The 14,725-nt window shown below is 39.1% G+C and overlaps 2 protein-coding genes across 4 annotated transcripts; both read left to right on the top strand.

Annotated features, from left to right (window-relative positions):
- The first annotated feature begins 283 nt into the window (after nt 1-283).
- dynlt5 (dynein light chain Tctex-type family member 5) lies at nt 284-2,174 on the top strand. Of its 2 annotated transcripts, none has more exons than XM_032531090.1 (5): nt 284-589; nt 844-987; nt 1,094-1,185; nt 1,642-1,730; nt 1,815-2,174. In XM_032531090.1, exons 2-5 carry the CDS (start codon nt 875-877, stop codon nt 2,016-2,018), a joined length of 498 nt encoding a protein of 165 aa, XP_032386981.1. In that variant the 5' UTR covers nt 284-589; nt 844-874; the 3' UTR covers nt 2,019-2,174. The 2 variants fall into 2 exon arrangements, with proteins under 2 accessions (XP_032386981.1, XP_032386980.1); XM_032531089.1 differs by having other exon boundaries at nt 298-589; nt 1,606-1,730.
- Nucleotides 2,175-4,073: 1,899 nt separating this feature from the next.
- Nucleotides 4,074-14,370, top strand: mier1b (mesoderm induction early response 1b, transcriptional regulator). Of its 2 annotated transcripts, none has more exons than XM_032531088.1 (13): nt 4,074-4,156; nt 4,976-5,000; nt 7,269-7,417; nt 7,594-7,788; nt 7,902-8,031; nt 8,143-8,210; nt 8,616-8,688; nt 8,903-9,054; nt 10,135-10,216; nt 10,368-10,462; nt 10,895-10,941; nt 11,643-11,770; nt 12,476-14,370. In XM_032531088.1, exons 1-13 carry the CDS (start codon nt 4,148-4,150, stop codon nt 12,790-12,792), a joined length of 1,470 nt encoding a protein of 489 aa, XP_032386979.1. In that variant the 5' UTR covers nt 4,074-4,147; the 3' UTR covers nt 12,793-14,370. The 2 variants fall into 2 exon arrangements, with proteins under 2 accessions (XP_032386979.1, XP_032386978.1); XM_032531087.1 differs by having other exon boundaries at nt 10,814-10,941.
- Nucleotides 14,371-14,725: the final 355 nt, after the last annotated feature.

Here is a 14,725-nt window from a genome sequence, read left to right as displayed (position 1 = left end):
TTTATTACTTTCATTTATGATTCATTCTTAAGTTCCACAAAGCCTCAACTGGGTCACGTGGGTCATCAGAGAGGAGAGGGTATGGAGACATAATATTATTAAAACTATTTCACCACAAGGCCCATTTATTGATTTTACACCTGCATGTCTAACACAGGTTAAAAGATGAGGTTCAACATTCATTTTTTACCTTGGAAATCCATGAGAACCAGGCAAGCTCCATGCTGATGAATATCACGTGGGTGATCAAAAGCTCCAGAACAGCCACTAATAGACCTTGTAGCTGGTAAGTTCGTTTCTCAACTGCTGTTACCAGGGTCAAGATTGATCAGAACATAGGTCCACCTAGCAGCTTGTTTTTCAGAAACTTTAAACCACATCTTACAGTCTTCATCCGCAGATGGCGTTATGAACAATGCATGAGTGAAATAGTCGTTGAATAATAATGGAGCCGTTCTGCAGCAGGAAGCCTTCATACGAGAAAACCCTTCCTACTCTGACTGACGGTTCATGGTTACCATGACAACACCAAGCTCTACGGAGCTAACTAGCTACTTCGTTCTGCTCGGGTCAAGAGGTCCTGAATTCGGTAAAAACGTGTTCAATTTCGCTCCGTAATATTTCTTTGTCGCCCAATTGACACGACATGAGCTGTAAAACTATACTGTTGTCCTTAATTAGCCAAAAATAATCCCTTAACGTTTCCCAGAAAAGCTAGCAATAGCAATGTTTAGCTACACAGTTTAAACGATTTCCTGATCTGGTTTTTTTTTTATTTCAACCATATGTGTTTGATACGAGTCTTCAAGTAACGTTACCACTGTAGAACGTCAATATATTTAGGTTGTCGTCCTGTAAAGACAAAGCCGTCATCATGTCTGACCTGCTTAAAGACAAATCCCAAAGAAGAGAGAAGAGGACAGGCAAGTTGCCCTCAGAGGGAAGCCATGGAGTCAGAGGCAAAGAAACAACTGGCAAGACTAAGGAGTAAGTAACGTTAGATTAAGCAGATAATATTCAATATTAATTCTTTGGAGGTCAGTCAACCACAGTGTGTACCATAACTACAATCTGATCCTGTCTCTGATTTCAGCTCTATAAGTACTGTGTCGTACATGGATGAACTAGCACACAATGATGACAACCCCCGGATGACCATAACAATGGAGAACACCTACCAGATGGGTCAGATAATATTCGCCTGTATGGCAGACATGCTGCACCACAGCATTATCACCAACTACAGATGTACTGTAACAGTATAATACAGCAATGATTTTGATTCTTTAAGAGCTTAAGTTCATATGTGTTCAATGATTCCATTTAATTTAATTTGATTTGATTAGTTTAGCACTGCAACCTTACACCTAGGCACTGATTTAATGAATGACTTTTTTCACTTGTCTAACTGCAAAAGCTTTGCACATGCTAGGGAGAGAGGGATGGAGGCTGATCAAGATCAGTAACATATCAAAGCAGCAGACATTTCGTTGCAGTATTAATTGCAATTTTGATTGATTTGCTTTCCAAGTCCAATCAATGCTTCGCAATAATAACTCAAATTTATTTTCTATGGTATTGTTGTCTTTGGTTTTTGTATCACAGGACCTTACAAACGCATCCCTATTCCTGCTGTCACAGACATACTGAAGGATGTACTTACCAGTTACCTCCAGGAGGAGAAATATGAAGGAGAGTGGTCTCAAAAAATGACAAAAACAATATCTGAGGTAAATAAAACTGAAAAGATCATTCATGCAACACGTTTTGAATACCTTGAACTTCAGTTTCATTCTTTGGATTGCCCCTCCCAGGTGATAAGAGCCCGTGTGAAGGATCTCATGATTCCCCGATATAAGATTGTCGTCCTGGTCCACATCGGCCAGCTCACCGGGCAGAGCATGCAAATCAGCAGCCGCTGTCTGTGGGATGCAACTAACGACACCTTTGCCTCCTACTCCTTCAAGAACAGCTCTCTCTTTGGGGTGGCAACTGTCTACGCTGTTTACTTTGAGTGAATCATGCAGACGTTGAATAGACTGTGATAAGAACACGAGGGTCGCTTTAGTCATGCATTTCTCACAGTTACAAAAAAAATTGCTGCTGTTCTAGAGTTCTGTATGTTGTATATTTTTCCATGTATAAAATGATAAAGCAAGAATTTGTGAGTAAAATTCATATTTTTGTTTTTAAATTTTTGGAAGCGTAGAAAATTAAATCACATTATCTTAACAATGTTCTGAAGATTTTATTTTAAGCTAATGTAAGACAGATTGATGATGATCAATCCAAGGGCCCTTGGGATGTTCCCCTTTTAGCAGAGCATGGAGAGGTCACTCCGTCGACAGCCTAGTTGACAGCACACTTGTATTAGTGCCTGGTTTTGGTCCCGCCAAGTACGGTCCATCGCTGGCTCGTGTGTTGTCTTCAGTTTTGGTTTCCTGCTACCTGCGGAGAGATACCAGTCTATCAGTAATTTATTATACGGTTGTGAAATGAACCCCAAAGCTACAAAGAATGATTCCAGTGACTGTGTACTCACCACCTGGCAAAGTCTTCTCCTCTCCCATCAGTCTTCTCCACCTGGATCCTCCGCAGGTGTACACCACTGCCCGCACAAGCGCCCGGCCACATAGCCTCAGTGTGTTTGAATTATCCTGTGTCTGTATCCGTGTTACACATAACATGCACAGCAGCATAACAAGCAAGATTAGGGATCTCATGGCGTTTTTTTCTCAGAAAAACGGATCCTGATCAACCCTTTTATATAGAGTCTCCAGTGATGTCACACACTTTCCTAAGGTCGTACCTATGTAAATTGTTTGTACAATCTTTGGTAACCGTCATGTGCTTTTAACAACGGATGTCACTCTGGTCATTTGGGATATGTGTGGGAATCTAGGCCATTGTGATGATCACTGATTGTCAACATTTCTCGTAAATGTTGAAAGAAAGAATGACTCATTTATGTCCAAAATGCAGGGTTTTTATTGACCGGGATTTAGCAAAGCGTTGCCTAATGGATCGCTTGAGATAGCCATCCTACAACAAACTGAGATGATGGCTCTCTACATAGCAACATAGTGGAGTGTGTGCTCACTATCATGAACATAAATCAGCGATTCCAAGAAGAGACAGTTGCATTAACCAGTACGCTTGTTGTCAAATATATCTGTGTCATGAAATAGGATTGTCCTTGAAATAGTCATTGCCTGCCCATTTTTATGTATCAATGGGACTAAGTATAAGCAAAATCAAAAATATGGTTTTTATAATGAATGTATCTTTCTCACACATACTAGTGAGTTATATTATATTCAACGTAAATTGTTGATAGTCATCCCTATGCTCAAAAACCTGTAACAACCAGGGGCCTATAGCTTTTGGTTATTTTGGCGATTTTAATATGTCATGGCAGGAAATCCACAGGTCTAATTACATAAATTACATTATTGTTAAAACTTTTATATTATGTTCGATGTTTGACTTTATCACATTTTTATGTTGAATGTTCTCACACATCACTGTTGGATCCTCTTACGTGTTCCCTTTTTGGAATTAAGGCAGCATTCACTTTTGCATTACAGCCTGGCCATGTAAAGGCACAGCATATGCAACATAATCTTTCGCTGTAGGTAGATCTAAATGAACATGAATTATTGTTATTAACTTCACATCAGTTTATTAGATTTTAGTTTTACCTAGATAATGATAATGTTGATGGATCAATGCTGATAATAGGAAAATAAAACCAAACCATAAACATATATTATACTGTATGAAGATATGTTCTACATATCTGTGTCTAATGAGGCAGAGGGTGATATATTTCAGTGTCATTTACATTTATACTGCATTTAGGCAACTTAAAACAAAATGTGAAAAAAACTTTTCACATGTACCTTTTTCTCACTGATATGACTATTTTCTAGTTTTACAACATACTAATACATTGAATTTCCTTGATTTAGATGTAATGAAAAAGGTTAGTGTTTTAAACTAAATATAATGTTAGGCTACATAATGCACATAATCATACATCATGTCCCTGCATCTTCCATGCCATGTTCTTGATACTGCGGGTGGGCGGGGCTCTCCATCCGGGAACTACGTCTAACCCCTGACGTGACCCTGCAGGATTGCAAACATGGCGGAGGTAAGAAAGTGAAATAAATATTCGGAAAAAAATAAATATATACGGCAAGATAGTTGGTTCACTCGAATGCGTACATCGTTTGCGTGTTGTAGCTTTAAAATACGAAATTAAGAATCAGATGTTTGCGTTGCTAAATAATAGCCATTTCTTGACACAAGCATGTTTAGTAAACTTCGGATTTACGTTAGCTAACGTTAGCGGCGCTAAGTTAGCCCTGACGGAAGGTAGCTGCGGTGTTAGCGATGTTACTTCGCGGTTTTGTTTAAGAATACTGAACTATCCATTTGAACGTTTTTAATTAGATACGTAGCGGTCGTGTCATGGTTAGAGCTATTTGATGTGTTGTTTTTCAATAATTATTCGCAGGCAGTTGATACCAAACGTAACTTGGACGCATTAGCTAAATTTATATAAAGGAGACGTAGCTTTCAATTTGTATGTTGTATTTGTAAGTTAGCCAGTTGAGTAAATCAGCACAGTACAAGCACTCGCCTGCTGTAACTTAGCAAACTGTGGGTGAATGCAGGCGGTAAACACCACTGCACCTTTGCTACTCTATGTTGAGATGCTACATACATATTCCCACAGGAAGTGGTGACAGTCTTTGTTTCTTTTTTTCTTACTGAACAGCAGTCAGCTTTTAGAGCACGGGGTTGAGCGCGCTTTTTTGGAACTCATCTCTGCCCCCCTGCCAGAGTAACTTATTATGTTATAGATACGTTGTATACAGCGGCAAAACAGCGTTTCTAATAGTACATCTAATGAGATATTTGCCTCTGAAGCTGTTCTTTAACTTTATTTATGTTTTCCGTTTTCCAGCCCTCCCTCGGGAATTCGAGCCCAGGTACATAAAGTTGGAGCCTTTTTTTTTTTATTGTTTAGGTGCATGGCATATGTTTCACATCTATTGTTCAAACTTACTTTTAATCATAAGTATTCAATTTGATGCTTAAAAGAACAATTAAGGCCTAAACAAAAAATGAAAAACACAGGAGAGGAACCATTATTCCCAAATTGATTGATAGTCTTAGACTAATGATCTGTATTATATCAAATAACAACAACAATAATAATAGTTGTTATTATTTTTTGTATGTGTTTGTTTTTTCTAAATCGCTTACACCAGTAATATGTATACACATTGTTAAAACGAACACACAAAAGGCTTATTTTGCAGCTACATGTCAAACCTCTGTCTATATGTCAGCATTTTATTAAAGCTAGGATAATGCGATAAGATTGTAATGTAAGATTTAAAGGAATTACTTTAATACTTTGATTATTGGTCAATAGTTCCCTGGAATTGCCAAAGTAGACTTTGCAATTTTGGTTTTTAATCTGTAGGATCTTGGAATTTTCAGGTATGTGAAGCATTAGGCTACTAGAATAAACAAGCAAATTAAGTTTAATTTAATTTTAATTAAATTAACGATATTGTGGATATAAAATTACATATGCCAGGATAGAAGATTTGATCCATTTCACCCACCCCCATACTTGAATATATATGTAATCTACATATATACTCACCGGCCACTTTATTAGGTACTCCTTGCTAGTACCAGATTGGACTGCCTTTTGCCTTCAGAACTGCCTCAATTCTTTGTGGCATAGGTTCAGTAAGATGCTGGAAACGTTCCCCAGAAACTTTGGTCCATATTGACGTGATAGCATCACACGGTTGCTGCAGGTTTGTTGGCTGCACATCCATGATGCAAATTTAAAGGTGGTCCATTGTATGGAGGGTTTTCACCGACGCCACGTTCTGGGCAGAAACCCGGATACGCAGCCATATTGGAGATACTTGGTGTAAACAACTGAACGGAGTACAGTGGAGTATTGTGGACTTTGAATATTTTAAGTGAATGTAGCCATGTCTAAATAAGAGAAAAGCATCCAAGATGCAAAGGCATATAGGGAAGGACTTGGACCACAAGAAAAGGACCAATATTTCAAGAAATTACAGTTCATTGGCGGTACAGATTGCTACAAGTTGGCTCTCTCTTCTTAGATCCATGACGACCCAGTGATTCTTCCTTCAGTTGCATATCCCGATATAATCAACTGCCTGCTTTTCTTGCCGAGCCCATACACAACTGCAGACCTTAAATCCTACAAAGGTTTGGAGGCCTATAACCAGACGGTGTGTGGATGAGTGAGGGAGACGCAGTACCAAGTCATTAATGACCGTTGTGTTGTGAAGGCAAAGTAATGCAATAACGTCTTTAATCAACCTAACCTTAACTGTATGACATCATTGCAATACTCATGGTGTAGCCAAGTGACTCTCAATCGTTTGTTTTTTTTCTTTTCATTTCAAAGAGCTCCAGTTTGCTATCTAAACTGTACACTATCTGAGTGAGTTTGAGCGTTGCCCACCACAAGTGCCTCGTTTCCTCTGATAACTTATGGCATTCCACTCCCTGGTTTTGAATAACTTTTGGAAGTCAATAATATTCCAAATGTTTTTTCTCTGTCTGACCTATTGGTACAACCTAAAACACGGCAATAATAACCATTTTCCTTGACGACGTTCAGGATCTACTTCAGTGCCTGTGCATTGTTGTGATGCAGAGTACTTCCAATATGGCGACCTCCGGTCTGATGACGTGTCGTGAATACCCTCTATTGAGATCTGGTAACTGTGGAGGCCAGTTGAGTACAGTAAACGTATTGTCATGTTCAAGAAACCACTTTTGAGATTATTTGAGCTTCGTGACGTGGTGCTTGATACTGCTGGAAGTCGCCATTTGAAGATTGGTACACTGTGGTAATAAAAGGATGGACATGGTCAGCAATAATACTCAGGTAGGCTGTGGCATTTAAACGGTGTTCAATCTGTACTAAGGGGCCTAAAGTGTGCCAAGAAAGAATCCCCTACAACATTACACCACCACCACCAGCCTAAACCCTTGACACCAGGTTGGATCCGTGGTTTCATGTTGTCCATGTCAAATTCTGACCCTACCGTCTAGCTAAATGTTGCCGCAAAATGAGTATAGTTTTTGACCTTTATTAGATTTGTTCATAATTTTAAAGACATTTTTTATTCAGTCATACTTATCAGTCAAATTTTGTTATATCGCTTTCATTTTGGGGGATATTGTTCTAGGAGGTTCAGCAGGTTCCGTTGACCATGATTTCGACCCATCAGCAGACATGCTTGTCCATGACTTTGATGATGAACGCACCCTGGAGGAAGAAGAAATGTTGGAGGCATCAGATGAGACCAACGCCAACGAGATTGAAGATCTTGCACGGGTGAGTTTCAGGCTTTGAGCTCATATTTGGTTTTGTCTTTTCAATCAATGGCGAGTTCCAATCCTGAGTTTTAAATTTACATTTAGAACAAAATGATCCCCTTAGGCATCAAATTGTTAGGTGTACGTTTAGTTCATTTTACAGTTCAGAATACAATGTAATTTTTGTTTCAACAGGAGGGAGATATGCCCATTCATGAGCTACTAAGTCTGTATGGTTATGGGGGCAGTTCACTAGCAGATGAAGATGAAGAGGAGGAGGAGGAGGAAGAACCTGAGGACGAAGAGGAGGATGAGGAGGAGGATGAGGAGGAAGAGGACTTAGACAACAATGAAAGCAGTCAAAGGACTGGCGAGTTAAAAAGGAATGAGGTATGTCTGTGTTTCTTGAGTTTCTTGACAGTGATATGGTTTCCATAGACTTGATAATTTTTTTTGTGGTGACTATTGTGTGTGTGATTTTAGCATTGTTCGTTTGTTTTCAGGGTGAGGGTGTTAAGATCTTGTCAGGACATAGGGATGAGGACCAGGCAACCTCTGAGGTTCGCACACGCTCAGTCAGGTCCTTAGGCACAGCAGAACTCATTCGCCCACAGAAACTCAAGTACTTTGAAAGTATGTGCCATCTTATCTCCTTTTTCTTTCTCTTCTTTCCTCTTGTGGAAACTAAATGCAGAATATTTTGTGTGGTTTAGCTGGTTAAATGGATTTCACATTGTGCCTCAGGTAATAATGATGCAGAGGAGGAGTCAGATGAAGATGAGGACTATGTTCCGTCTGAAGACTGGAAAAAAGTGTGTACAAACTTTATTTATCTGAGTGTCAGACACTTGTACTGTCAGATTACAGCTTGATTTATCTTATGCTGCCAAAGCATTTGTCAGAAAAAAAACATGGTTTCTTTTAAATGCTAAATGCTTTAATCAGATGCATTTGCACACAGGCTACTTCTTATTTCTGTCAGGATTTGGAGCAGTGCTACTTCACTATTGTCTAATCCTTTAGTCTTAAATACACAGCTATTAAAGTAGCTGTCGGATGATGGATTTATGTCTTAAAAACACACTTAAACTCACTTCACAAATACTACACTTACACACTACAGTTTCCATGGTGTAAAGAAAAAAGCAGGTTTCATAAATATAAGAAATTATTAAGTAATTGTTTGCCAGTCTAAACTTTGTGTTTGTGTCCAACAGGAAATCATGGTGGGTTCCATGTATCAGGCAGAAACTCCTGTTGGCCTGTGTAAATATAAAGACAATGAAAAAGGTAAGCTGGTTGTTGTATCTTGCTGTAAAACTGTGTCTCATTTTTGGGTCCAAAAGAACTGAAGATGTGAAGATATTTTGTTAAAGCGTCAATTGTCAACCCTAGAATATCGCTGCAATATTGATATTGAGGTATTTGGTCAAGAATATTGTGATAAATGAATTTTGCCCAGCCCTGGTTGACATCACATTGCCTGTATCTATTTGTCTTGTAGTTTATGAAAATGATGACCAGTTGTTGTGGAACCCCGAGTGTCTTCCTGAAGGCAAAGTGGTTGAGTTCTTGACAGAGGCAACAAGGAGGACAGGAGAGGAAAAGGGGGTGGATGCAATCCCAGAGGGATCCCATATCAAAGACAATGAACAGGTGACCGCATAATATTCTGGCCAAAGTTTATTTTTTCCTGCTGTGCACAAATCCCATGAAAAGACATATCTTATTTCTCTGTACCATATACCTTCATTGTTGTCCAAAAACCCTTATTACATATCTGTGAGCTACACTGTCTCTCTGTGTGGCATGTTCCTTCATTACAATTAACATGGCCACTGTAGTTTATTGTAGTTTCTCAATGTGTATCAATCCGTGGCTGAAATACACTTTTTACTCCTATTTGAATTATATTGGCTAAGGACTACAGTGCCCAGCTTTAAGCAACACTAGAGAACTTTATGTAACTTAAAAGTAATGTTTCCAAAATCGTTTCAGTGGTAACAGATGGGAACGACACTTCTGCATTCGACATAATGGGACAATTCTGCTTCCAAACTGTTGGGGGACCGAAGCGGGAAAAGTTCACCAGTGTTGCTTTAAGTACTGAGCCTTTTTTTAAAAGAAACTATATATTTACAGGGGGGGGGGGGGGGGCTTTTTATGGGTTTGTTGACATTAAGAAAAATGTTGAATAACGCAAGCATTATGCTTTAAAAATCATGGATCTTCAACAGGGGGTCCGGGACCCCTAGGGGGTACTCAATCAATGCAAATTATCGTTATCCCAAATAGAAAATCCAAATTATTATTATATTTTCATAAAATTAAAAATTCCTAAAATGAATCCGTATTCTAAGCAAAAATAAGGTAGTCACTACGGCCATCCACAGATACAGTTCATCCTACAGAGCCACTGTGCCACATGTATGTTTAACTTTTAAACATGATTTATAAAATCATGCCAACAATTACTAATCTATTTTAATATCTTATTATTCTATTAAAAAAGGCTTTGTATAAAGGCTTTAGGCTGCCCTATATGTTATTGAAAGCCCGGATTAGTATGCAACTTAATTTTATCCAATTTATGTAGTAGGGGGTCCCTGCTCCGTCTGTCTTTCAGTGGTCCTTGGGTTTAAAAAAACTTTGAAGATCACTGCATAAATTCAAACAAGTTGCAATTGTTCTGTATTACATGTTTATTCATTTGTTTATTTATTTGTTTCCCTGTAGGCATTGTATGAACTAGTGAAATGTGACTTTGACACAGAGGAAGCTTTAAGAAGACTTAAGTTTAATGTAAAAGCAGCCAGAGGTAAGTAGACCATCAAACTTCAATGTCCTTCACATATTGGCCTTCACTTTTCTCTGATGCAACATATTTGGCGTTATATGGTGTTCTGCACTTGGATCGTCTTGAGAAGACCTTGCAGATGAAAGCTTAATACTTATTCTCTCTGGAACAGAGGAGCTATCTGTCTGGACTGAAGAGGAATGTAGACATTTTGAACAAGGACTAAAAGCTTATGGGAAAGACTTTCATTTAATACAGGCCAACAAGGTAAGAGACATGTTTCAAAGCCACATTAATAAACCATTACTGATTAATATGTCATTACCACATGTTGATAACATTAAAATAATTTTGATAATCACAACATCCATTTTACACGTATGTTGATGTGTTTGCTGTGGCTGTGTGATGCTCAGGGTTGGAATCAACCTGTTTGTATTTTGAGACAAATCAAATTTCTTAGTTTTTTACAGTGTTAAAGTGCCTGTAGATCATTTGACCTTTGTCAGAGTCCCAAGCAATAATTTGATTTGTCTCTTATTTGAAATTGTACTGAATCTATATGTTCAGACGATGGTAATAATGGTTATTTCATGTCTGCTGAATTAAATCTTTCAGGTGAGAACTAGGTCTGTAGGAGAATGTGTGGCCTTTTATTACATGTGGAAGAAGTCTGAGCGTTATGATTTCTTTGCACAGCAAACCAGACTTGGAAAAAGGAAATACAACCTTCACCCTGGTGTCACGTAAGTTTTTAAAATATACACACAGTATGTATAATATATATATTTACACAGTATATACATTTCTGTGTAAATTATTAAAGGAAGAATTTGTCTTCCTGTTTCAGGTTGATGTGTTTGGTCATGTTGGTATTCCAATAGAGGTTTTGTGATCCAAAATTACAACACAAACATCAAACTCATGTAAAAAAAAAAAGATTCTTCATTTGTTTTTGTGTGAAAATAAGTCAGCTGCTGGTGGGTCCTTTTTGCGGACACACATTATACAGTAAAATTAATACTAATTAAACACGCCAAAGGAATGCAACGCCAGAATTAAATAAAAAGATAAAGCTTTCAAGACTGGGACTAACCTAGTCCGGTCTGTCTGAGCAAATTCATTATTAAACTTGGCGTAACGGATGATATTGCTGTACTGAACACCTCCTGAATGTGACAACGTAACTGGTGATACCACCTCAACAGCCACAGCAGCACATGGTTCTCCAGCAAACAGTTGGGATTGACTTCATGTATAGCAACAAGCTTGTATAAAACACTACGATTCAATGGGCAGTATTACACCCTAACTAGGAGGACCCACCTGCAATCACTGTTAGGTTAGAAGAAACTGACCGACCAGATCACGTACACTTGGCTAGTCTTCTAAACCATATCAAGACTGAGGTTGTGTGTAACGCCTTTGTGCTGCTGTGTGTCATCAGCGACTACATGGACAGATTACTGGACGAGACGGAGAGCGCCACGTCCAGCAGGGCGGCGTCGCCTCCTCCCACCACCTCCAGCAGCAGCGCCAGCCACTCGGAGAGGGAAGACGGCAGCAGTCAGAACGGTGAGCCGATGAATAGAACGTACAGATCTACGTGCACACTAGGTATAAGCCCGTATGAGATTCTGGTGGTATATGAAAACCTTCAGCAAAAATACCACGGCTTCATGGTATTGCAATTACAGCTTTAAAATGTTTTAATTTTTAAATCTCTGGGCCAAAACAAAACAAAACTTTTTTTCCATTGAACACAATGTATTTTCTTTTCAAACACACTGCACACTGGCAGGGAGACAGGTTACTAAAGTGAGCTCATACCTTAGTAACAGTATGACTGAAGACGTTAGTGGTTTTAAAAACTGACTTTTCCAACCGGCCCATGCCTAGCGCACACACACAAACAGTTGATTTATTTAATTTTTAATATTATACCTTTACCTTTTAAAGGCATGTCCATTATTTTTTGTTGTTTTAAGATATTTATGTAATTGCTTGTAAATGCTTCCCAGTAGTGTTCCATATGTATTCAAAGCCAAACATTTACATTTTGTAGTAGTATGTAGTAACTATGTGAGGTTAGAATTTTCCCAAGCCCTTATAAAGAAAAACATTCTCACTTGATCTAATGTAGGTTTCTGTATGATGATGTTGCTTTAGTACAGTAATTTGGATGACGGTCGGCATGGAGAGATACTACTACAATTGTAATTTGGGTGATCAAATCTTTTAATTGTGTCAAACCACTAACTTTTCATTTGTCATTGTCAGGTATTGCAAGCCACAATTCAAACCACCCAGTGGACGGCGCTCAGTTGCCCCCAGTAAATCAAGTCACGCCCGAGTCCGTTCAGTCCAACGGTCCCTCCCTTCCGTTAGTGGAAGCTCCTCCTCCCATCTCAGACAACAGCTCCAATGGCTGCAGCCAACCCGGTGCGCCCAGCCACGACCACAATGGTTCTCTGGAGCCTCCACTGGAACACAGAGACACGGCAACAGCACACGAAAGGCCGGCCAAGAGATGCAGGACTGAGGCAGAGCCATTAGGCCAAAGTGAGGTGGAAGCATCCAGAACACAGGAGGACTGAAGGATACACAGTTACGTAATGTAGACTAATAGACGCTGAATTGGGCGGGAAATTGTCCCTGTTTCCCCGTTTATGGGCAGAGGAAAAGGGTGAAGAGGATGAGGTAAGATGAGCCCCTCTTGGCCCGCGAGCATAGTATCTCCTAAGAGCAGACTCACTCTTTGATAAGGTCAAAGGTCACTGAAAATCACACCTTAAAGAACACAGCCAACCAAACCGCAGCTGGTCCTCCAAGGGGGGGGCAGTGGTGGCCCCGTCTCCCCGCCCCTCCACCCCCTCCATGTCCTGACTGCCTGCAGAGCTCATTCCAAAGTACCACAGCTCCACCATGTCCTACAAAATATCTTCTACCAGTCGTCTTTATTCCCTTTTTTGGAGACAGACTAACAACGTTTTGCCAAGAATTTCCTTCGTCTATTTGTACTCAAAGAAAATAAATCACCTGTGATATTTTTATACACAAGAGATATTTATATTTTTTAACAAAAGAAAAACTATGATAGGTAACTGCTGTTCAGGCTATTTGAACATTTGATGAAATGAGACAGGTTTTAAACGATTTATGTGCTCGAATTGTCAAAAAGAACAGCAAAGTAGGCAAACACAGGATGAGTAAGGCTGGTGCTGTCGCTCGCTCTCTTGAGTTGCACTTTGATTGTATGTTCCTCATCATTGTTGATAAGGAGTGGTGTCGAAACCCAGCAGAATAACATTTTCACTCCTCTTGTGGCTGTTTGTTGGATTCTGATGAATAAACCAATGGGTTAGTCCCCCCGCTGGCTTGTTTGTGTAAAGCAGCTGACATCAGTGATGTCCTCTATTATAACTCATGTAGAAGATCGCTGTATTTTTGGATTTTCATAGTCAGTGCTTTGCTCAATGCTTTGTTTTTAATAGGCAGAAAGTCCGTGATTTTTAATGTAAAGTTTGTATAGATTTCTTACCTTGAGAAGTTGGTACATTTTTATAACTGTCTGATCATCTGTATGTTCTGGTCTTCCTTACAGGCTGGGCTTTTTGTTGTGAAATCGTTCGCCCTGTTGCTCAGAGATGGTTGTTATAAAAAAAAGTAGCCATTCCTCTTTCCCTCTCTCTTTGACAGCACTTCCCATTCCTGTGACCTTGCGCAATCTGAAATGTTTGTAGCAGAGGGCCTCACCTTTTGTGCATAGAAGAAGGCCCACATTGTGGTTCAGTTTGCTGCTTGCCTTTGGTTCAAAAGATCTGCTTAGTTTCAGCCAACATTTTCCATCTTTCCTCAGTAAGTGGCTTCAGAGCAGTGAAACAGACCAGATTGACTTGGGGGGTGGGGTGACTTGGAAGACCTTCATTTTTTTTTTTGGTACATTAGCTGTTCAGCTTGATGTCTTTTACTTTGTACTCCAGCTTTGAACTTACATTCACCAATTAAGATAAGTTTGTCTCAAATAATGTTGATCCATGTAGTATTTTCTTTCTCTTTGCTGACAATGTCTTGTTTCTTTTCTCTGTAAATGACATGAATAAAAATTAAATGTATTCCATGACTGACTATGAATGGAATAACATTGGCTATATTTAATAAATGTATTAATGAGTTAATTGTTTTGTGAGTTTCCAAACCGCAAACTTAAAAAGAACAAAAATGCAACACTTTACAATTTAATTCAAAGAATACAATACTCATTCCAAATTTATATTAAAAGATTCAAATGTCATAATCCCTCTTACTGGCCTTAAAGCAGCCCCTTCCTTATGTGATTAGACTACGAAATAGGGGAAAAAATCCACAGTCCTCATTTTGTGCAAAAATGCATCGTTTAGTTTAAATGAACATGAGGCTGAAGCAATTGTGCGTTGTTTTTTTTTAAACGGTGTTTTGTCTCAGCAACACAAGGTTGTAGGTTTGGAAGATAAGCCGGTTTCAGCTATGCTTTATGTCACCTGAACTTGT

Source organism: Etheostoma spectabile, chromosome 12 (assembly GCF_008692095.1).
Source record: "Etheostoma spectabile isolate EspeVRDwgs_2016 chromosome 12, UIUC_Espe_1.0, whole genome shotgun sequence".
Classification (NCBI taxonomy): Eukaryota; Metazoa; Chordata; class Actinopteri; order Perciformes; family Percidae; genus Etheostoma; species Etheostoma spectabile.
Note: the sequence above shows the minus strand (reverse complement) of the source record. Positions and strands in the feature narration are given on the sequence as shown.